The 24,697-nt window shown below is 36.0% G+C and overlaps 2 protein-coding genes and 1 long non-coding RNA gene across 13 annotated transcripts in view; 1 reads left to right on the top strand and 2 right to left on the bottom strand.

Annotated features, from left to right (window-relative positions):
• Positions 1-1,411: 1,411 nt before the first annotated feature.
• LOC126853859 (uncharacterized) lies at positions 1,412-20,237 on the bottom strand. 8 transcript variants are annotated; one of them, XM_050599944.1, is made up of 8 exons: positions 20,107-20,237; positions 9,644-10,116; positions 8,936-9,563; positions 8,153-8,734; positions 6,828-6,953; positions 5,285-5,423; positions 3,771-3,939; positions 1,412-3,453 (listed from the first exon to the last, which is right to left on the bottom strand). In XM_050599944.1, the coding sequence occupies exons 2-8, from the start codon at positions 10,108-10,110 to the stop codon at positions 3,360-3,362; spliced, it is 2,205 nt and encodes a 734-aa protein (XP_050455901.1). In that variant the 5' UTR covers positions 10,111-10,116; positions 20,107-20,237; the 3' UTR covers positions 1,412-3,359. The 8 variants fall into 8 exon arrangements, with proteins under 8 accessions (XP_050455901.1, XP_050455898.1, XP_050455899.1 ...); XM_050599941.1 differs by lacking the exon at positions 20,107-20,237 and adding an exon at positions 11,674-11,838; XM_050599942.1 differs by lacking the exon at positions 20,107-20,237 and adding an exon at positions 11,674-11,838 and having other exon boundaries at positions 8,162-8,734.
• LOC126853889 (uncharacterized) lies at positions 17,243-24,697 on the top strand. Of its 2 annotated transcripts, none has more exons than XR_007688036.1 (6): positions 17,243-18,864; positions 19,685-19,807; positions 20,025-20,563; positions 21,972-22,173; positions 24,297-24,475; positions 24,561-24,697. It is a non-coding gene; the product is annotated as an uncharacterized LOC126853889 (long non-coding RNA). The 2 variants fall into 2 exon arrangements; XR_007688035.1 differs by having other exon boundaries at positions 21,338-22,173.
• The window catches only part of LOC126853858 (box A-binding factor-like), a 58,702-nt gene continuing 57,615 nt past the window's right edge, over positions 23,611-24,697 (bottom strand). For 2 of the 3 annotated variants that reach the window (XM_050599938.1, XM_050599937.1), the window contains one exon: positions 23,611-24,679. In XM_050599938.1, the coding sequence (XP_050455895.1) occupies positions 24,300-24,679 (380 nt within the window). In that variant the 3' untranslated portion in view covers positions 23,611-24,299. The remainder of the gene's footprint in view (positions 24,680-24,697) is intronic. The other variant, XM_050599940.1, reaches the window with a different exon arrangement.

Genomic DNA, 24,697 nt, shown 5'->3' with positions numbered 1-24,697 from the left:
CATAACTGCCATCCGATTGCGCGACCAATGAGGTGACTCGTTGATGTCGCGATAATTCATGGAGAAATTTGCGGTTTTTTATTCTTTCATTGATTTTACAAGATCGACAATTTTTCCAAGATTTTTTTACATACAATATTTAATATTAGGAGGGCATTTCTTGTTGATATTATTTTTTCATTTCCTATCTCTATTTACTTCATACGTTTATCTTACATTTATATCGCGTCAATATAAATTTTCGATTTTCAGAAATAAAATCTTTGGAAATTTATTTGAATAACAATTTGAAGAACAAATGATAAAAGGAACACGGTTAAATTGAACATTATTTTGTTGTTTCAAACCGGAGTTATCAATTCTTGGCGACATTTTTGCTTTATTATACGCTTTCGCCGGCATTTATTTCTAATAAATATATCATCGCTTATGCACACACACACACATACATACAACAGAGAAAGCGAACGATATGTGCATCTAATCTCGTCTTTACTACTATTAAGAAGAAAAGAATTACATCGACGATGTGATTTTCTTCTTGGCCCTTACACAAAAAGAGAGACATAAGAATTTCCAATTTCAATTGTGGATCCATGGACCTCACCTTCTGTTTCTCTCCCGCAATCCCGCAACTTTGCATAAATCACGAACGATTAAAACGAGAGCTCGCTCGCCACATTATCATGCCCATCCTAGACTTTCCGCGAGCAAGATTTTTTTTACGCTCGCGAATCGCTGCCGACGATAAATCGTCATCTCTCCTCCTCAGCCTCCGCACGCCGAACTTCGTGGAAATCCGAGACGCGCATCAAAAACGATAAATTATACGGTCCTTCGAAAAAAAATATACGAAAGGGAGTCGATGGCGGGAAAGAGGGGAGGAGACGATTGGGAGAGAAACTCTCGGTGGAGGAAGAAGGACCGGACGAGAGTGTCCAAGATCGGGAACGATGGGCACACAAGTGTCTCTCGGATCGACGACGGGGAAGGGGATTGTCGAGAGGGCGGCGCCAGGTTTGCGCCACGGTATAAAAAGTCCCGGAGGGGAATAAAGAAGAGATGGAAAAAAAAAGAGCCCGACGAGAACGGCTAACATGGAATAGCCCTTAAGCCGGCACGATAGCCGCTCTTTAGGCTGATGGACTCTCTTTCCTCTCCCCATTTCCCTCGTGCACTCTCTGCCTCTCTCTTTGCCTGTCTCACCTTCCCGCTTGCGGTCCAGCTTTCTACCTTTGTCGTACTCCCATCGCATTCGCGTATCGTCGCCGTGTCTTTATGCGTGTATCAATGTGTATGTGTGTATGAAGTATTGTATTTTATTTAGCATGTGTTACGAAAACAAAATTTATTCACATATATATGCACATAAGCACCATTAAATATATTTTTAATAATTCTCCATTATAAATACACGCGAATTTTACATTTATTTATTCTTATATTCTGTTTTTATTACAATGTACAAGATATAAAAATTTGGTAAAGAGTTTATTGATAAAATATGTTTTATCCAAAGTAATAAAAGTATTTTCATAGACGTGACGTTCCTCTATGATGGAAGAACAAATGATACACGGTTTGAATAGCGATGGTGAATTTTGCGCGCTTTGTATTCGGCTTTATTGCTCGGCTTCATTATTTATGATGTATAAATTATTAATATAAAATAAAATGTACGGTAATTTTGAAATTAATTCGCGCATTTCTATTGCGACGATATAAACACTTGCGTCCTTATAAATATTTAGACTTTCGTGTAATGCGCATGTGCAATGTTAAATAATTTAGCCCATTCGCATGATAAATGCTCTAATTAGTAAGTTACGCATCACCGGGTGAATTACAGACGCTAACTTTTTGGGAACTTTTTGAGACACAAAACGAGCTACTGCCGGCTACTTTGCTTTGGCGAAAGAACTTCAATTTGTAATTTTTCAATCAGGAATGTCAAAGTGTAAACAGTATTAAAAAAAAGAAGAAAAGCTAAGAATTTTTACTATTACGTTTACCTGTTTATAATCTATGATTAAAGTAATTTGATGATTTATCGCAATCTATGATTTTACTTTAATGATACTTTCGACAAGACATACTTGCGTAATCAGCATACGATTGCATTACATGCAATATAAATATTTTTGATCCGAGAAATAGATTTGTCATTTTGAAAGGTATTATATTTAAAAAGGACTCATTTATGTGTATGTGTGCAGAAAATGTCTAAATAATATAGTTAGTTATATATATATATATATATATATATATATATATATATATTACTCTTTGGAAAAAATCAAAATATACATCTCTATATCTTATATATATTATATATATCTTTGGATCACGCGATGTAAATATATATTTACAAAATCGAGCTGAACCAGGCTACATGCACGTATCACGTATTAAGTACGAATCGCACGATAAATACAGATGAATCATTCGAAATGCCTGTACGTCGCATTATCGTAAACGTGGGGAAAAAAAATTAAGTCACCTTTACGAGAAAAAAATGCATCTGTTGTACAAATAGATTAACAGATAATGAATGGCATAATAAAATGTAGTTGGAACTAGAGTGTCTGTTTTTATATAAAACAAGAAATTCAAGTTAACTTTAATTGAAATTTAACATAATCCGTAGAGTTGATTATTATTTTGTTTTTTTTTTTTTTGTTTCTCGGCACGATAATTGTATCTTTCGCTTCTTCTAACAGGGAGCGTATCGGTTCAGGCATTTTCCGAGACGAAGCAGTCTACAATATCGGTAATCGGGAGATATGGTACACGTGTTTTCATTATTTTAAGTCGACATCATTAATATAAAGCGCAAAGAGATAATAATAGAATAAATGCATTATACAATGCCACGCTTCTTCATTCTTAACAAGCGCTGAAATAGACTGTTAAGTAAAACTAATACTTAACTAAATAAATATAAATATATGTATAAGCGATAGGAACACATATAATATAATTTTAATAATTGTTTCCTAGTCCCAAATTGGCGATAAGTAGACATTTAGGATACTAAACTTCTTCACTTCCCGTTGACACTGTATAACACGTTTAACACTGAGTTTCATTTTTCATATCGGATTATGATAAAGCTCGGATGATTTTCTTCAGCATTGAATGGTCTAGCGAATACGGACATTTATAAGTACATGCTATTTTTTTATATTTATATAGGCTGTTTATATTTTCGTCTATATTTTATGAGTGCTTTTGTCGATAAGCGACGATGCCGATAAGCAATGATAAATGATCGATATGCCTTTGTCAAAATTTTTTTCCACATTTGTTGCAGCTGCAGTCGGCAAGTGCTTTCAAGTCGGTAAGAACGAAACGGCTTTCTACGATCTCTCGGAATGTGCCGCCGTAGTGGACGTTATAACCGAGGTGAGGTCACTGCTGGACTGACTAGTGATTGGTTCTAGTGGTGGCACGCTGGAATGAAAATTAAATAAATATTAACAAATAATTTATTTAGATGGAAAAGAATTATTAAATTTTTGCGACGAAATATAATCTAACAATCAAATAGAATTATTCCTATTTGAATTTTTCATTATTTTTATTATTAAATTTTCATTAACAAATTTTATTCTTTTTTATTCTAAATTTATTCGATTTTCTTTTACATTTTATCAGTCAGTTTATTAATATCAATATTAATAAATTTAACGACAGCCCATCACACGCATGTACACATAAAGGCGTGTCGAAATAGCTCTCATGTGTTACAATTGAGATTCGTGACTTACGTAAGGGTGGTTTGGCGATTCAACACGGCGGCGGTAGGTAATGCGAGGGGCGAGTGTGCATGCCCTAATTGCGTCCCAGTTGGTGTACCTACGGGAAGACAGTGCTCTTCGACCCCTCCACCACCCCCGCCCCCGCTTGTGTACATTGCGTTCAACTGCAACGAGTCCACTGTAACGTCAATAAGAAAAAAGAGACGACATCGGTCACGATTACTATGTTCCTCACACTTCGCACTCTCATTAATCTCAATTTTTATCGCGTAATTGGTGTATATAAATTCTATATTGCAAGAAACGTAGACACTAATTTTCTGATAATATTCTACGGTACATTGTTTTCATCGTTCGAGTGTTTATGTTATTAATTTACGAGACTTCAAGTTTTCCTATTCTTTAATTATTTATTCGACATGTTTAGGTCATAAAAATTCAGCGATCGACTCTTATCAAGATGAATGTTGCGTCCATTGATCGACTTTTGATCCTTGTTTTGTCGCTCGTAAGAAATGCCCCAAGGTCGTGTGATTCTCGAAAGAGATAAACGCATGTATATGGCTCGAGTGGAAAATTCACGATCCGTCATTTTTGCGAGCCCGCGAACTCGAGAGATTATATCGTACAATAATACTCGTCAAATATGTTTAATGTAAATATAATCGGATATATAAAGTTGCGAATTTTTTTTCTCGATTGTTACTTTAATTAGAATTTTCTAGACGCGATAAAACGCCAAAATTGGCGTTAATTGCGCGATTTTTCGATTTTATTACGCTCTAATGTACGTGAGAAATATATATATTGAAGTGTCGAGGGTAATATTCCACGCTCTCTCCCCGCGTATTCCTCGATTTAATCCCCCATCGAGAAGTACGTTTCGTTATCGGAGAGCGCATCTCGAGCTTTGACCAATCCGAGGCACTATCGCGATTATTGTGTGCTCTCGTCGGACTGTCCCGATCCCCCTTCGCGCTATCACATGTACACACGATCGTATATTTAGTCGGCCATCGAGACTACTGATGGTTTTCCTGAAAAACGATACTCGCCCGCGAACAAGAAAATTAATTGATCGTTGTTATTTAACCATAGTCACGGTGAAAAAAAAAATAATTTTTTTTTAAATAATTTTTAGCCTCACATTCTAATAATTGCATGATGGTTTTATAATGTACATGATATTCATATAAATCTAACGATTGCTCTTATATAATTGTTTAATAATGTATTAAAGTATTTTATATGCGAATTTATATTCCTCAAAGTATATCGATCACTTTCACCTAATCAAACCGACTAAATGCCCAATTAACGTTTGCAAAAAAAAAAAAAGCGAAAATATATTAGGATATCAATATATCATAGAAAGAATTTAATGTCAATAATTTTTTAATGATAAAAATTGAGAAAGCTCACGAAGAATCGTGGCTTATTTAAGGGCAGAAGGAGTGAGAGAGAGAGAGAAGGAGTGTTAGTGAAAATAAACTGTATAATAGACTTGCTCACCGAAGACTCACCAAGTAGATTGGACTTGATCTCGGTCTTGTGGATACCACTGGGTCCGGGTAGATTTCCAGTGATAGATCCCGAGTGATTCTTTGGTTTCCGCTTTCGCGTCTGTATGCCCTCCTTCTTCATGCTCAACGGCCTGTTCACCTATAATCAAATTAACTATGTGCGCGAGTTGTATCTTTTCAGTCCTTCAGATTTGGCGTAAGAAAGTGAGGAAATGACAATTTAATGAACCTAAGTTTTGTAGCTTTAAGGTAGATCGAGACTCTCATATGATCGCTCATAAGTAATTTTATATTTCTTTAATTACTTTAATTTATTTTTGGCAGGGCTGGGCAAAATGCTTTTCGAATTGCATTTAAAATGCCAAATATAAAATACTTTAAAAAATATATTTAAAATGCAAAATGTAAAATGAGTTTTTCGAGTTTATTTTGAATGTAAAATGGGTAAGTAGGTATTTTAAATGGTTTATTTCAAATGCAAAATGACTTTTCCTTTTATGTGTAATTTATTGAAGTATTCATACATTTTATAGTTTTATTTGATAATTTGATAATTTTGTTGCTCGAAAGTTAAAGAACAAGTGATCACTCACGAACGTTAAGTTCAATGTGACTATAAAAGAAATTGTGTTTTGGCCAATCACGGGACTTGGTTCCTTTTATACGCTTAGAAAATTACATTTATCAATTTTAAATAGTTAAATGTATAGATATTTTTATTTTAAATGTAAAATGGAAATGATTTTCCAAAAAGCATTTAAAATACAAAATGCAAAATGACATTTTCATTTTAAATACATATTTAAAATGCAACCATTTCAAATATTACCCAGCCCTGAATTTATGTACAAAAAGTTTTGCAAATATAATAGAATTATTACTTATTATTAATATATATATTATTCGTAGTTTTCGGAATTTTATATTAAGATTGATGAAAGGAGTAGAAATGAAAAAAGGTTAAATATGTAAGATAACATATATTTTTTTTCGGCCGATTCATAGTACATCCGCACATCAATCTCTGTTTTAATTAAATTTACCGTCACGATCGTTTGCACAGATCCGCGCAATAATCTGCGCTCCTCTACGTCGTGACAGGGACGTCTCGTGCGTGTAAAAACAATCAAGTCACCGTTATCGTGATCTAGCGATCGCAAAAAGACTGATAACGATGCGCTGACCAGTCGTAATGAGATTGGTATATTAATTAAAAGTAATTCACTCCACTTCTCTCTTGGTATTTTTATATTGCGAGAGTGGAAGAGAACATTGTGTTATAGCAATTCTCAGAATATTACTCAGATACAGATTGAGAGAAAAGAAAATTCTGTTCTTTGTAAATTACGTTCTTCAACCTTAGCGATACAATTTGTCTTTAGAACTGCGTTCTTATTTATTTATTGCGTCGTTATTGCCATTTATTATTATTATTTATTTTTATAGAATGTTTTTATGGTAATACTTGAACATGTTTAACAAAATTAACAAAATTTTTGTTTAAATCCGGCTATAAGAAAACGTATATAATTTTATCACTCACATTATGCAGTTTGAAATAAAGTCCGCACGCGTTGCAAACTGGCTCGCCATTGTTGTTTCGTCTCCAAAGGGTTGTATTGTTTGTTCTGCAATTCGCACATTGCACCCCTGTCCTCCGTACGCCGCTCTGTAGTATAAAAAGTACTATTTTCATATAAACAAACGCATTAAATTATTGTGTTTGTAAAAATATCTATAAAAGATTTTATTAGAAGCGAATAGCACACAAATCTCATATTTGAAATATTTTAACTCTCTCTCTCTCTTTCTCTCTCTCTCTCTCTCTCTCTCTCTCTCTTTCTTCTCTCTCTTTCTTTCTTGCAGGAAACGGAGGGAACGTGAAAAAATACGTGAATAAAATATTTAAAAGGATATTTAATGATCATCTTCGTTATCTAATGGAGCATTAAGCAGAAATAAGTTACATATTTCTCGAGCGATGCACTCTCTTGATTCAAACAATTTATGTTATCATATTATATAATTTTAATTAAAGCATATGTTTTTTGTAAATTTTAAGTTCGCTCGAGAAAATTCCTCGCTCTCGGCGGAAGATGACGACATGAAACGCTGCGTCGTCGACGACGGGGTGTTTCAGGTATCAAGACTATATGAAAATGGGAGTGCTCGGCGCAAGAAAACTAGAGCAAACAACAGCCGCCAGTGAGTCCTCGTAGTGATTATTTGCTCGGCAAGAGATAACATCCCTCTTTTCTCTGTCTTTGGTAACGGTAGAGGGAAACGAGATGGAGAGAGAGAAAGAGAGAGAGAGAGAACGCAAGAACGTTACTTAATATCGAAGTCATGTACGTCGCTTCACGAGCGAGAAATTTATCAGGGTAAATATCGGTGGCCCCGTTTTGGCGATGGTCAAACGTATTTCGGCTGTCGAGCATTTGAACGCGAGAATCGCAGATTGTGTTTCAATCTCTCTTGTTTTTTACTCTTTTTTAAAAAATACATTTTAACGATATATTATAATAATGTATTAATTAATTTATTATATATTATATACTATTTATATATTATATTAGAAAATACTAGTAGAAACATGAAAATTAAAATAAATCTCAGCTTGAGAGAGCGTTGAAATGCCAAGTTAAACAAGTGCAAATTGCACATTGCATTATTCAAGTTGCACTAATTGATATACGCGTTGCAAAAACTATTACAGTAATATAAAGAAACTGAATTAATGATTGTCAAAAGAGATAAAATTTAAAATCGAGAGCCGAATTTTATTCTCGAAGAGTGCGCGATTCTCAGATTATTTAAAAAAACAAATATATAATAATTAAATTATATTGTAATAATAAAGATTCGCACAATGTTTACCGGCGGGACGGACTGCTTCGGCTTGGGGCATCTCATGGGTGGTCTGTTGACCCCGTTGATCTTGCTGTAGAGGCCGCAGGCATTGCAAAGATAATGACCGCCATCCCGTCTCCACAACGGCGTCACATTGGCCGCGCAGTTGGCGCATTCCTTAGGTTCCGTCGTCATGACGGTATTGTCAAAGGCGTCGTCGGTACTGGAAAGCGGAAGGGTCCACGCCGAGGGTGGTCCGCTCGTGGAAACGCTGTATCCACCGCCCGAGTACAGCTGCATGTTGGTGGCGTCGGCGACGGAGATGGCGGTGATGCTCGGATAACTCGGGACGTATTCCAAAGTCGGGGGCGAGGGTGTGCTACCGCCTGGCCAGTAAGGATCGCCCGAGGGCTGCTTCACGTACTGATACGACGTTGGTCCCGTGCTGTATAATGTCACCTGAGAGCCCGGCGAACCGGGTTGCTCGTAATGCAATGGAATCGCTCGAGTAGAGGTCAAGGATGATGTCAACGTCGGATCACCTTTCATGAACGCGCTACCGGGTGATTCCACCTGTTGGAACGTGGATCTTGTATCTTTCTTCGGTTAGAAGCAAAGATAAGAAGTTTTTATTTTTTTATATAATCGTCATTTTGAATGTTTAAATTTTTATATAATTAAGATTACATAAGATAACGAGATACGTAATTAAAATAACAATAATATCTTTTTAGATATTAATTTTTTAAATAATTTTTTAGATATTATTTTATAATAATATATAATTCTTTCTCTTCTTACCTCAGTCACTCTCGATCCGAGCTGCGTTGACGATGGATACGCCAGGATGACGGGATCTCCGGGTTTGGCATAGCTGTAAGTCGATGCCTGCTGAAACGTTTCATTGGCCGACAAATACTGCGTGTATTGAACGTTTTGCGTGGGTGGAATGGCGACCGTCTCCAGAGTAGTATACGTGTTCGGGCCTTTGATGGTTTCCGCAGGCGCGGACTCGGAGGGGTCGTATTTGACGACGCCACCGGCGTCGGAATAATTCGTCGGCACGAGATGTTGCTGCGATTGCTGCTGGCCGGAACGAATGCCGTCCATGGGCGGCGAATACGGCGGCGCGGGTGATCCCAGGTGGACCGTGGATCCCGGTTGCGTGACGATCGTCGTGGCGATCGTCGTGGCGATCGTCGTGGCGTCGTAGTCCTCTGTCGTGGCAGTGAGAACTGGCGATGTCTGATACCTCGTCTGATGATTGTCGTGCGGACTGAATCTCTGATGTCCCGCATGATGCTGGGCTCGCCGATGATCGGGTATTTGTACGGCGATGACCTGGTTCTCCCTTCGTATCTCGTGATTGTCCGAGTAAGACATCGCGTACCGGTCTATCTCGGTACCGTCCGGCGCGGGAGTCTCGTATCTTCTCATTTGAAGAGGTCGCATGTTTAAACATATTTTTTTTTTTCTTAACTGTAGAAGAAATCTCACGACTATTCTTACCTGGGCGGTTCCTTCACCGTAAGCGTGATGGTAGCCTCGGAATTTTCCGAGACTTCCACCCGTACCTCCTGACCATTACTAGTGGCGTAAACGACGCGTTGCTGATCCGCCGCTCGTTGTTGAACCTCGGCCGCGCCCGGATGAGAGATCTGCACGTAATGCGTTTGATGAGCTTGCTCGTCCTGATAATTACGCTGCTGCGCCTGCTCGTGTTGTCGCTCGTTTCTCTGCTGATGGAGATTTCCCGTGACCGAGTGGGAGTCCGGCGATTCCGGATCGACTTCGGCGATTCCTTCGGTTATATGACCGGCGGTAGTGATTGTTCTAACGTGTCTTCTAGTCGTTATCACGCTTTGGGGACTGGACGCCGCTTGATCTTCCGTTCCGGGAACTTGCGGCGAACTGTCCTCCGCATGATGACCTTCCCATTCCATCTTGATCTCCTGCTTCACTAGCGTCTCTTTCATCGCGTCCTAAATAAACCGAAGAGCTGTCATAGTTTAGGAATAAAACAACTACATCTATCGCGCTATATATATCAAAGTGTGTCAACTCTCTTCTATCGATTACTAGAGTGTCTTTAAATTATTATTTATATATGACAATCAGGTTACGTGGTCAAAAATAATTGAAAATTGTTTTATTTCTTTAAAATATATATATAATGTTATTATTTATTACGAATAATATGTAAATGAATATTAATGACAAAGCGATGCGGCCACGTGTGACAAATCGCGCGCGAAGACATCGGAATAGCGTTATCGTCGCGATAACGGAACGTTGCAGCAAAATCATCAGTCGGATTTTCAAGCGGATAAGACAGAAGAGATTGGTGTCTAGTTTGGTGATCTTTACCGAAACTTTTGCTTTCTCTCTGAAAACTTTTGTTCCGTTGGAACAATTACAGCGAGGATAATTCTCTCAAGAAATTATTGACATTTACGCTCTTTTGCGGAAACAATTTTTTTAAGAAAATATTGTTTCATCTTGATATTCAAGATTTGAAATAAAATGCAAGAAATAATTCAATAAACATCGGTATTCAACGTTATACGCATAATGATAAACAATACATCTCTCTAAAGAGGTAAAAAATTATGTCAAATGGTGGATTAATAAGGTAAAGACTAAAGGACTGTCGAACTATTGATTAGTCATTCTTTCAGGGGAATCCTCGAGGCACGCGACACGAGATCGTTTCGGGCAGAAACACACACACACACGGCGGGCTTAGTGAGGAGGGTGGAGGAGAGGGAAAGGACCATGGACACACCTCGTCCGTCTCGAGAAAAATGCGAGAGGCACTGTTTGTCCTGCGTCACATTTCCGCCCGGCAATGTCAAGTTTCGACTTCCGGCGCGAGAGCACGCGACGGCTCTCTTTCTTTGGCAAAGACCTCGCGCGACTTCCGCTATATGTCTCCGTCGGCGATGATCTCGCAATTTGTATCCCGGTGTCGCGGACGTCAAATCGGAATAACGCGACATGGTGAGTCATATTAAACTACGTTGATGGGAATGAATGGGAAGTCGATTATGGTAAAGTAAAGCGTGAAGCTTTTCGAAATGTAGTAACAGAGAAAATTAATTAGCGACTGTTTATATTTTGATTGAGTGAATTTAATTTTAATTGCAATATTTCCTGCGCAAATATTTTAATTAAAACAACAAACAAATGCTTTTTTTAAAAATCGAATTAACCGTCACATGTTAAAGAGAATAAAAAATTATTATTATTATTATTATTATTTTTATTTGAAATAATTAAAGACTTCATTTTAGACTCTCATCTTTCTGTAAATAAGAAACTTTACAGTTTATCAGTGACGTTTTATAGCGAAAGATGCTTTTATTATTATCGACTTTTATTATTATCCTTTACTTTAACAAGATCTATTTTAAATTCTAATTCAAATATCGTAATTTTATTAAATCCTCGAAATGGAATTTTTTTATTAACATAATTATTCGCTAATTCTATACTTCTTCGCATTTTAGGATTCATGAAGAATGAAAATCCATTGATACCTCGTTCGACGCGTGTCGCATTTGGAACTCGTTTACCGCGTCCTCGTTGTTTCCTAACGCACTTTGCAAATCACCGAACGCACTAATCTCGGATTAAACTGACGATAGCATGTATACAATGCGTATGCACTCGCAAGTAGCCGCGACGAGGATCGTTGAGAAGAATCGTTCGGGAGAGACGCTTCCTCCGCCGGCGAGAAGCCAACTGACGATGGCGAGAAGAGACGGCTCGTCCGCTTGTCGTGGTGTTCCACAAAGAAATGTGCGAAGGAAGGTGGTGGAACCGCAGCGAACCGCCGGTGAGTTTCGATAGCGAATGTAGCGATGTGCGTTTTCCTCGTCGTCGATGAGTAGCGAGGAGAACGAAAGGGTGAGAGAGAGAGAGAGAGAGAGAGAAGTTGCACATGTGGAGAACTTGCAATAGACAGTTTAGATGGACAGTAGCGGGAGCGACTGATTGGGCGGACCTTTGCATTTCATTGGTCAGCTGATTGCGAGATTCTTTCCGCGGTTATTCTTTCATGTTGTTGTTGCCATCAGAATCGACCGCGCTTCTCGTCCTTCAAAAGTACGTAAAAATGTGACGCGTGAAGGCTGCATACTTTATGTTTTGTCTCTCTCTCTCTCTCTCTCTCTCTCTCTCTCTCTCTCTCTTTCTCTCCCCAAAAGCCGAACGTTTATCTCATTTTAAATAAAAAAAGAGAATATATGGAAATGTGCATTCTAAAAGAAGAATAATTCTTCCAATGATGAAATTGTTTTCTACAAAAGTGTCTTGATAAAATCGTATCATTACCTCATGATATCTTTTCAAAACATTTCCTAAAAATTACAAAAGTTTACGAAATCGCCCTCGTGTCGACTAGTAAATGAAAGTATTTATATTATAGATGTAAGATACTGTAGATAAAAATAGACGATCAGATGACGATCAAAATCCAATGAAATCAAATTTCATGTAATTCTGTCCAGACGGATTGGGCAAATTACACACGCAGTACAAGGGGGAAAGGTCGCGGAGGGGTCCGTTTGTTTGCTCGTTGATAAGGCGCGATGTTACTGCGACGGAGATAACGAGGGACGTGCGAGGGGACGGGATGTGTCCACGAGATCTCGTCATCATCGTCGGCCATCGTTGTTAACGCCATTTTGTAGCGGTGACAGCTTGACCACGTAGATGTAGAGAGAGGGATGAATCATTCTCATATGCGTTCATCAGTCAGGGGAAAAAGCAATAATAAAGCATATAATAAAATCTCGTTTCAATAAACCAGAAAACAGATGAAATCTCTATCATAAAATCTATAAAATTTAATTATACGTGTTATATTCGTAATATTAGCTTGAATTTTTTATAAATATACATTTTCTAATACGATATATAGTGGATATCATAGTCCAAAAGCTAGTAAACCATCTTTTGTACGTAGATTTTAAGATCAATTAATTAGCGAAAAAATAGAACTTGTCACAAGTTTCCAACACATTTGATTATTGATTCTTTTTCAATTATAATTGTCACATAAACATTTAAAAAATATCTATTAAAATATATTAAATGGTATGTTTATAATGTTGCAAAATATAATTAAAATTACATCTATTTTTTATAGTACAAAAATCATAGTAATTATTATGCCAATAATGATAATATTAAAAAATCTTACAACGGAATAAAACGATTGAATCATAGATAATCGATGATGTGATACACCGCGCCGATCAATCATTGCTTAGTCTCGAAATTTAGTACAAAAATAGTATGCGTTGCTGAGAGAAAAAAAAATAGCAATTTTTTAATTATATCGTACGAAGCCTTAGCGTACACACCGCAAAATCATCTCAAGATAATGAATATTGCTTGCACCACATTGTACGCCCTGATTCATTTCTGCAAACGAAACGTCATCGAAACCATCACAATTTCGGTAATCAAAAAGATATGACACACGTAAAGTGACATACCTTTAAACATGCTTTACCTCTTTCGCGTCCAAATTAATCTTTTTCTTCCTACATCACCTTTGGCGATGTTCTAAATCAAGATACAAGATTAAAGACGAAAAGTTTATCAAAAAGGATATTAGAATAAAAATGAGCAGGAATTAATTTAGACTTTGCCACAAAAATACGCGATATATTTAATTTTCTAAAAATCAATTTCCGATTTTCGCTACTAATAATGAATTCATTAAAATTCGTCCTTCTTGAATTCCAAAATATATAAATAAATTAATAACGCGATCTCAACGAGAGACGATCGGGTGAATCGAGAATAGATCGCGGTGTTCGAGAGGCAAAAAAAAAAAATATCGAGCCGCGAAAAACCTTTGGACGCACATGAAATTGTCCGGAATGGCGTACGTGACGATGACAAATATTTCTACATGCGATCGCAACGATACCGTGTAAGCTCGTCCGCTCGATAGTAATCAAGAGCACACACATACATGCACGCAAACATACGTACACAGGTTTCCTCTCGAAGCAATATTCTACTGATAAGAGCGAGCTGTTACGAGCCATGACAAAAGGAAGAGAGGCGATTGTACACAATTGCAACACACCGAAAGTTCGGTGGAACGGATTAGTTGTTCTGTTGACTTTGTAACGCTTTTCCGTTGTTAAACTATGCGCTGAGGAAAATACCGGAGGATGAAAAGAGTGACATTTATAACACGTTTATACCGAGAACGAGAAACATTGAAACTCGCGCTCTATTCATAGTTATTATATAAGACGAGAATATATGAACAAAAATAAATTTGAAATCGTATTGGATATTGTGTTTATAATGCAAATATGAAAGATAAAAAATGGTGAAATTGAAAATTTAATTTCACATCAATTGATTAGAAATGAAATTCAACAAAATAATAAGATTGTTAAGAATTGAGAAAGTTTTACGATAAAATTTCAATAAGTAATATTTTTTTGTACACCTGTATTTCATTCTCTGTAATTAAAAAAATTATATCCGCAATATCTCTATTTTCTCATTATGTATCTTTCAATCCTCGCACAGTCTGTCCTCCGCGACAAATTTGTTAACCGCCGTCAATAAAAGTCATTATCGTAAAGCGTCGATTGCAGAAATGATGCGTTTTCGGCTGAATCATAAAAACTGATCCCGTCTTTTCTCTCGTCGCGCCTCGATAAAGCATCAACAATCCGATATTGACTCGGAAATTGAGTCGCATTCGCGCGGATTAACTCCCCGCAAGTCGCGTTAAACTAAACCTACATACGGGGCTTTTTCATAGGCGAAGTTTGGCGATCATTCGAGTTTACAATCGTGTTATGTCGCGGAATAAGCAAACACCACACAGTTCTCGGCAAACAAGAGGTAACTGCGACGCGTATAACGTACAATTGCACGAAAGATTTCTCAATGTCGTCACGATGATTAAATTTTCGACGGACGCTAATCACCGGTCTTTGAAGAATAAAATGTAAATTACAACTAAATGAAAAAAACTTGCATTTTTGTTAAAGTTGGTGGAAATCGATAATTTTGATATGCAATTTTCAATTTATGAATTTGAAGGATATAAATTTTGCATGTTTAATTTTATATGTTTTGTTTTATCCCAAATTTATTTTCGATAAATTAGATTTTAATTGATCAATAATGCCGCACTCGAATAAAAATCACACACTTAATTTAATAATATTGCCATGATTGAGAAAAAAATCTCTTTTTGACACTTGGAAACACGTGTTTCGCGCATTTGTCTGCGTTTATTTTCTGTCATAGTCTTATTGTTTAATTTGTGCGATAAATTTCGGGAATGCATGATTATGTAGATAAAGGCAAAGAGTAGAAGAGATGAGAGGAAAAACCACCCGAGCGATGATACATAAAAGGCGCAGCGTCAAGCTGAACATCGCCGATGGGGAGGCGCGCGAGGTGCCGCCACGCTGTCAAAATAAACGGCACTATCGCGATTTATCTCGTTTCCCATGATAATAAGAGATAAAACTGCATCCTTACATTAGCTAGTATATCAGCTAAAATGATAATTTCAGTCGACGGATTCGCCAGGAGCGCGTAGGGCCGTTCTTACTTACCTCCGATCGAACCGATTCTCGGCTTCGCGACGAGAACGCGGGTTGCGAAACGTAAATTTAACCCAAAGTGCATTGCGCGAGATCTGTAATAACTCGAGTGTACGGTATCTTTTTTGGACTGGTCTTATAGCTTTCTAAGGAAAATTGTTGAAACGTGTGTGTGTGTGAATAATCTCTAGAAATAAATCTTTCAGATTCTTGTAAAAAATCTACTATTTTATGTATTTGAGGATAAAATATGTAAAGTTTACACATTTATGATTAAAGTGAGAAGTAGATCGAAGAACCCGAGTATCTCTCGAAAAGATGATGCTCTATAATTGAAGTAGATGATGACATAATGTGCATCGAGAATAATACATATTATCAACTTTTGCCTGAAGATTGATTCGCGATGAACTTTTGTGTATTTCTGACGCAAAACACGACGGAAGCAAAAATTCGCGAGCGAACGCGAGGACGTCATTAAACGAGGCGCGAACGCGTCGAGGTCATTTTCTTTATCAGCCACGTAGAAACCCCTTATCATCGTATATGAGAAAAAAATCAAGTATTATGTGCGTGCGTGCGTGCGTGCGTGCGTGTGTAGAGATATTAGGTAGCATGATTTGCGCGAGCGCGCGCCAATGTACGTGAGAATCCGTATCATCGAGAATCTACGTGAAAATAACATCTTATTTTTGCACCTTGACATCATACAGACTTGAAAGAATTCTCATATACACGGTGTCCAAAAATCATCGAATATTCATTTAATTTACAGTTTTTATTCAACCAATATAACGCTTTTATGTTAATAAAAATATCAACATTCTCATCATTATTATTATACGTCCCTTCAACTTTGATTATATCTTCTTGTAATTAAGCTGCGCGAATTAAGATTTTCTCTTTCTTTTTCTCTCAAAGAATTGTACAACATAATAGTCTGGTACAGGAATTAACAACTAGTAGGGAAAATTCCCAAAGTATCATAATTTGATAAAGACTGATTTAACGATTGTTAAGAAAAATTTCCAAAGTACAGCACTAAGACTGACTTCTTGTATCTCATTGAATACAAAGAGGCCAATAAAACTTTATTACAATTTGTCATCGTTTTAATCAAGCACAGTGCACGCCCGTGCATCAAAATGGCGAGCGTTCGCAAGTCCTTTATGACCCAATCGGCGTGTGTTTAACAACGCGCTCGCGTCTCGCAACGCGTGCAAAGATGAGGAAGGTTTTACGGCGCAATTATTAAAATTTATAACGAGAGACGGAGCTGTCTCGATTTTAACGTCGACGGGATTAACGTCGCGCTACAACCGCGCCGTGCAAACAAATTTCACGCTCATTATTTTCGTCGCAAATATAGTGCGCTCGTTCGTCGATTAAATACCGAAAAATGAGCTCGGAAATATACGACGATAACTATAAGGTACAAAGTTATCCGTACTGATTTTTTTTTAATAGGTAATTAAATTGCCAGGCGCAAGAAAAAATTACAGAGGTTTAGGAGTTGCCTCCATCATTTCTTGAAGAGAAAAGACGAGCGCGTATACCGCCATGGCGCGATGTTTGCGTTTCTGCAGCGACGGGATCGAAACTTTTTATTCCAATATTTGTATTTCGATCGCCTGGCTACGAATGGAACGTTGCGAGACCTTGAAAAAAAATATGATTTACACTGGGCTCTCGCAACTTCGGAACTAAAGTCTGCGCCACTTTTTCCATCACCACCTTTAAAGGCGACAGATCTTTTCAAGTGATGTCATTGCTAAATCCCTATTAATCCGTAGAATGTCCCCATTAATATATATTATCTTGTATGTTGCTCAGTGTTTCAAGTCATAATTTCAAATTATAATTTTCAAGTAATTTAAGTTTACAAGATTTTAAAATACAATTGATTTGATCGATAAGAGTACGTTATTTTTTCATCAAATTTTACACGTGGATTTTTTCACGGAATTTAAATTTTTAATCGTGTGTTCTTTTATCGAAATATTCAACGATGCAAATAAAGAAGTTATTAAAAAAATTATGCATTCTAAATTCTCTTAAGAAAATATTTCACGCGTAAATATTTCGAATTTGTCAAAATATGCCTTTTAAAGAGAATTTCTTTCGGTTGTCATATCGAATCTTGAAACTTTTGAATTATTTGAAATAAACAAAAAAATCGCTAATTGCCATAATTTCCTGATTTCTGTGACATATTCATGAAGTTTATTTCTTTTTTGCAAAATAAACTTTCCCAATATTCCGAATAAATCGATCGATAATGGAGCAAAGAGCCGACGGCGCGGTGCGAGAGGGCCAATAATTAACGTGCACGACAAACAGTATTATCGTCATTGCCTGATATTATTCCCATTATCTTATATGTACGACGGCTATGTGCTTAATGATTAATAAAATATTATCTGCGCTCTCGGGGGATATCGCTCTTCCTGGCGATGGATAGTTTCGTGCCAGACATCGCAAGGAGCACCGATGTCGAACGCGTCGCGCCAATCTGCATTCGCAACAGGTGACAATGAGACTTTAATCTGGATCGATGAATCGTGTTTGTGTGAAGATCGAACGCGATCGAGAAGAAAAATACGTGCGCGATGAAAAATTATTTTGTTCTTATAAAGGATATGTATGTGCCGGCGTAGACGCGATTGATAGTGATTTCCAAATCAGCTGTGACATGTAATTGATGATAAATTGAAGAAAGCTCTTGTAAATTTTTGTAAAAATAAAAAATTGGAGGTAGTGTTAAGATAGAGATACATTCCGAGCGTGTAATAATTGGAGTATGAATAATTGAGAGAAATTTGAACGAAGGAGTACAAGATTCGGTCAAGAAACGCAATATATGCAATATGCGCCTAAATAAAGGACAAGTGTGAGTTAAATTGTGAGTGAGATTCTTAAAGTTTTATAAAGTTTATATAAAAAAAAAAAAAAAAATGTTACGATACGCCGCACGTCTTGTCGAAGAATATTTATTCATTGAAATCTTCCGTCGCGAGCACATCATTGGATTGACTTGAGTTATCGATTTAATATTTGCGCTGTCGACATTGTAATCGAACAATCTGGACATCGTCGTTTGGGATACGTCTCGTTCTTAAGTAACAGATGCAGGTAAATTAATTAAACATTAAAATAATTAATTTGCTCTTGAGATGAAACGAAAGAGAGAGAGAGAGAGAGAGAGAGTTCAAAAGTCTGCAAATATTTTTCATCGTTTGTATGAACTGGAAATTACGTATACTTTAATGACCTCATGTTTTATATAGCTTCAAACTTTTGAATACTTTTCGGAAGAATTTTTGATTGATTTTTTTATCTAATTAATCCTCTAAAAAATAAGGAACGATAAATTTTTGAACGATAGTAAAATTAATTTTCATTATAATATTCACCAACTTTACGCTATTTAATTCATCACGAGTCTAACTTTACGGTGCAATCATCGTTACACTGTATAATTATTCGCGTCCCCATAAGTATCTCATAGCGATAATATTGCTCGTACGACACGTTTTGGTAAAAACCGACGAATTAATGTGACGGTGAATCAAGACCTTGAAAAAGAGACGTTCAAGGAAAATGAAGAGGAAGAGAGACGCTAAGAAAGAGGGAAAGCGAGACGGACGAATCGACGAGGCTCGTGTCTAGATTTCGGGATCGCATTGACGAAGAGGAGGAAGCGGGCCTGGTACAAAACACAAGTGTCGTAGAGGCTCGAATATAAAACACAAGTGTTTCTTTCGTTGCTCGCTTTACCACGTTCACTTTTGGCTCCTCACGTGCGTTACTCGCTCTCTTTCCCTCTCTACTCCTCTTAAACGTTTTCAGATGAAATCGCGTTAGCCGATTTGCTACTTTTCGATCGACGAATAAAATCTCGCGAGTGTAACTTTAGGCTTTATTCTACCTTAATGTCTTTTTTATGTTTTAGTAATAAACGTCAGCCTTATATTTGAAGGATCTACCTTTGAAAGATTACAATGACGGCAATTCTATGATATTACGCGTTAATATTATAAAATTAATAAGGCTCATCGCTTTGATCTAGATACACGTAAGAGAAAAATTTATTTATTACATTTTAAAATACGTAGCAATTTTAATCGTCTAAAGCGGTAATCGTAATGTTTCAAAGTGTACTATTAAACATCATTCAATCTCTCCGATCAATTTCTAAATCATGCATATAGTTCACTAATTATATACAAGCAGAAGAAAAATTAATTCAGCGACAATTAATGCTTGAAATGCGGTCATACATAAATGTACAGATGCGGTGCTGCGACACCGGTCTCTGTCAGAGCGCGTGGAATCGCGCGGGTTCGAGCAAGAATGATAAGACTTTTGACTTACGAGTCGACGAAGATGAGAAGAAAAGCACAATCCTGATTGCGGCTCCTGATCGTCACAAGCTCCACGAGATACCCTTGATGTTATCGGAGCTCGCTTCTCGTTCGCGAGATACGGCGCAAGCCCTTCCGTTCGATTCTCGCGAGTGAGCCTGTGAGCGAGACACGCACGCGGCGCGCGCTTGACACAGGTGCGTTTCTACGTGGAGTGCGAGAGGAATGCCTGCCGCTCTTGTCGTCGTCGTCGTCGCCGATAATCGTCGTTGAAGCTGCCGTCTGGTAGCGCGAGATCGAAGCTTCGATTTGATCCGCGAGCCCGTCAAATATTGACTGACGACGATTAGGAGATGACTGGGGGGCCATGCTGGGCCCCCTTCTGCCATATTGGTATCGGCCTCCCCCGATCGTCCCCGCTTCAGTCACCTCTTCATCGCGCTCTCGTCGTTACGAAAGCTGCAGTGGTGAGTCGATGTCATAGTATTGTCTATAAGAAATAAATCGAGACAAACAATTATTTGAAGTACCGAGAGATAGCAATTGTTAATATTTATTTATCGATTGAATAAAGCATGAATCTCAATCTTATAAGAAAAAGAATGTTGGAATGTCAAAAAACGTTGATAAGATATATAATAAAAATAATACCTACGTAAAAATAATATCTGGAGCGCATGGAAAATCATGTATAGTTTCACAATCATTTTATATGAACAGTCTATGAAAAAATAATATTTCCTTAACAATATCATTAGTAGAATAACAGATAAAGTTTTAGAGGAATATTAAGTAATGATGAGATTTGTTAATGAGAAGATCTATAATTATATCAATGATTTTTTTCCAGCATTCAGCTCATGTGAAAAATTCTGCATGAGATTTTCTAGATAGCATGCTTTATATTTCATAATTATAGACTGTGTTAGACAATTATTATATAATAACTAATAATAAAAATAAAAGTCTAATAAAAATAAGATATTTTTATTTAGATTATAATCATTATTAAATTTGTTTATATCTATATCATTTATCTAAATTAAATATTTTAGTACTAACTGATTTCATTAAAATCTGCTATTTCTTCTTATTATTTTCTTCGAAAATTTTCGGTAATATTGCAATAAATACAGAAAACAAAAAATATAATGTAAAAAAATATTCAATAATTATATATCTAATTTATTTTTTAGAATTTTTAAATTCCGATTCTAATAATCTTTTTTCTTATTTTCTAGATATGTATTCTGTGAATATCCCTGAGAAACACAATCTTATCTCTCATGATACAATTAAGTGTCATTTACTAAAAATTGATTAATTGTATATTGATTAATTATAATGATGATAGCGAATTATTTTCCGATAGTTGTCGCAATCGCGTGTCGAAGAGAAATTTGACAATATACGAAACGTCTCGCATTTTTTTATTTGGGATTTTTTCGAATTATAATTTATTAAATAGTATATATGACGTACAGAAATAAATAATGCGTGTAGCGCGCACTTTGATATATATATGCTAATATACTTACAAAAATTTTTGGAATTTTTGGAATGGTGATTTTTGGAATTTTAATTCATGCCACTTTATTCTATTTTCCTGATACTTTTTCAATTTTCAAAAATTTATATTTTAGCGAATTGATAAATAATGATATCGGTGCAAATTTTAATTATCAATGGTTGATAATTATCAGAGATTTGATAATTTTAAACTGAAATATTAGCAGTTCCCCTATATAAGTATAAAGGAAAATGTATTTATATCTTGCGATTTTACAAGATGAAAGTTTTACCCTCGACGTTTTATCTCTGTCGCTTATTTTCGTTTATATATATTCATGCGATTCATTATTCTTTTATCCCAAGTTATTTTCGTATAGTGATGAGGGGATCGGTTTACCTTGCCGTGTACAAGCGCGCGTCCGCGCGATATCTACAGGTATACTCGACGGATTATCTCTTATCTCACCTGCCTGCCAGGAGGGAGGGATATGAAGCTTTTGGGGTGGAGGACTGTTGTCATGGTTACAAAGCATACACTGAGCTATCCACTAGATAAGCGAATCAGGTGAGACATCATTCTAATAAGGCGACAATTCAGCGTATGTTATTGCTCCAGAAGCAGCAATAGCGTAATCGTGCTATTTAGGGCATACATTGTGTTATTTATTCTTTATATGATATGTAACAAACAATTGTATATCTTCTTATTAAATAGTGAAATGTTTTTATTATACAAAAATAAAAAATAAATGCACAAGTTATGCTTTCAAATATTTTATTCGTTAATTTTTATTAATTTTATAATGTATTAAAAACAGAATTATCCTATTATATGGATTGGATTTAACACGTTCTACAAATTTAAGGAAATTTTCAGGAAGAATTTATCAGGAGATTTCGTAGAAATCATATGTAATTACAAAACAAATATGTTAAAGAATGATAATTTTTTTAATTAGATCTTGATATATAACTCTCTCTACAATGATTATTATAAAGTTTTCATAGTCGCGCTGTTAACTACGCCATTGCTATGAGAGGAAGCATATGTGACTCGCTCAGAGATTAGCCAAGATATTTTATTATCGCCAAAAATACACAAGAATGAACTTTCCTCTGGTCTTTCACTGACTCCTTAGTTCATCAGCTAGGTAATGTTTTTGTGTATATAACACAAATCCCGTGTTAATCATATGATTCGGAAAATCCAATTTGATAGTTCTACAAGTATATTATCTGGTTTTTAAAGAACGCGACGGATGCAAGTTTAAGGAAACAACATCAGCACGCTTCATATTACGCGATTGTACGTGATGATAATGTACTTCGTACCGGTCCTTTTTTTAGTCATATGTCGTTTTCCTTCTCATTATTATCTTTACAATTAACATTGTAATTATATAATTAAAATTACAACAATATATGTATATAAATCTTTAACTTTACAGTGATAATTTCAGTTATTTCTAAATTTTTAAATGTCTATTTTTCAAATGCAATATGATTACGTATAAATTGAAGGCATCGGTAAAGCTTCTTGGCTTGAAGGCTTCGTTTTTTAAATATCCCTTTTTATTTAAAAATAACTGATGCTTCGATACACAACATTCTAAAAATATATTACAGGAAATATATTGATACATTTGCACCATTTGCGATGCATTACTACAGAAGAAAAGAAATCATAATATATAGTCGCATATATTAGTCTTATGATGTCATCGAAAAAAGGAGAGGGATATGTTCATTCGTCTAATATATGCTATTATCGTTATATGCTTATTGTCTAGTTGTGTATTACATTATTGTTATTTTTTTTAACGCTTTCACGCGATACCGCTTATATCAAAGGCACTATATATCGTAAGATTCTTATATTTTTATCTATTTAGTCTTACGCTTAAACGATATGTAAGAATGCTTACGTCTAATCTTATGTATAAATTCCCATTTATATATATATATATATATATATATATATATATATATATATATATATATATATATCTATATCTATGTGTGTGTGTGTGTGTGTGTGTGTGTGTGTGTGTGTGTGTGTGTGTGTGTGTGTGTGTGTGTGTGCATGTATGTATATCTATATACAGATACAACAATATTTTCTGCAATTTGGTATTGTCTTAGATGTTGACTTGCAAGACTCGTTAGTCCTCTTTGGTAAAAAAAAAGATTGAATAAAAAAGTAACAGAGAACAAACAATTAATTTTCCTTATCAAAGGAAAGTCCATATTTTCCCAAAAAATTCAACTACTAAAACTCATCTGCTAAAACTTTTTAAAACATATATTTACAATAATTGTTTCTTTCTCGTTTTCTTATACACACGATTTCTAAAGATATATAACTTTCAATTTCGCGTATCACAATGCGCGTAGATAAGTAAGAAAAGCCTAATGAGATGCTCGTTTCGCTGGTTAAAAAGAAAAAGGATATTGTGCAAAAGACTATTGCATAAATTAAAACAAATTCTTTTAATATTAAGTTATGTGTGGATTGCAAAATTTAATAATATATAAATACATAATGCATATGATATAAATATATAATATATAGATATATATATATATATAAATGTATATACTATATAAATATATATTATATAAATATATATCATCAAATTTCTTAAGAAATGTAATGGTTATGGCAATCCACGGCTTCTCTCTCAACAGCTTCTAAGATGATATTGACACAACCGTAGACCTCTCAAGGTGTCCATTGTCCAGCATAATCTTAGGACCAGCTGGGCTACTCGATGGACTGCCCAGGGTGACAATATGCGGCGAGGTGAGCTGATGATGATCAGGTGATTGACCAGCTGAGACCATTCCGGGCGAACGCGTAGCACAAGGTGAAGACGGACACTCGATCTTGGGCGAATGAGTCTCCAGTAATTGCTGTTGCTGTTGTTGCGAATTAATCATGTCATAATACAGGTTTGTGGTCGTGGGCTGATAAGACACTATCCTGCTCGGAGCCTGAGCACTGCCGTAGATATTGCTCGTGTATGACACTTGCGGCACGCCGTGAGCCATTCTCAGGTCGTTGTAAGTATCTGTCAATAATAAAATAA

Source organism: Cataglyphis hispanica, chromosome 13, assembly GCF_021464435.1.
Source record: "Cataglyphis hispanica isolate Lineage 1 chromosome 13, ULB_Chis1_1.0, whole genome shotgun sequence".
NCBI lineage: Eukaryota > Metazoa > Arthropoda > Insecta > Hymenoptera > Formicidae > Cataglyphis > Cataglyphis hispanica.
The sequence above is the reverse complement of the archived record's forward strand: the minus strand, read 5'-3'. Positions and strand labels throughout refer to the sequence as shown.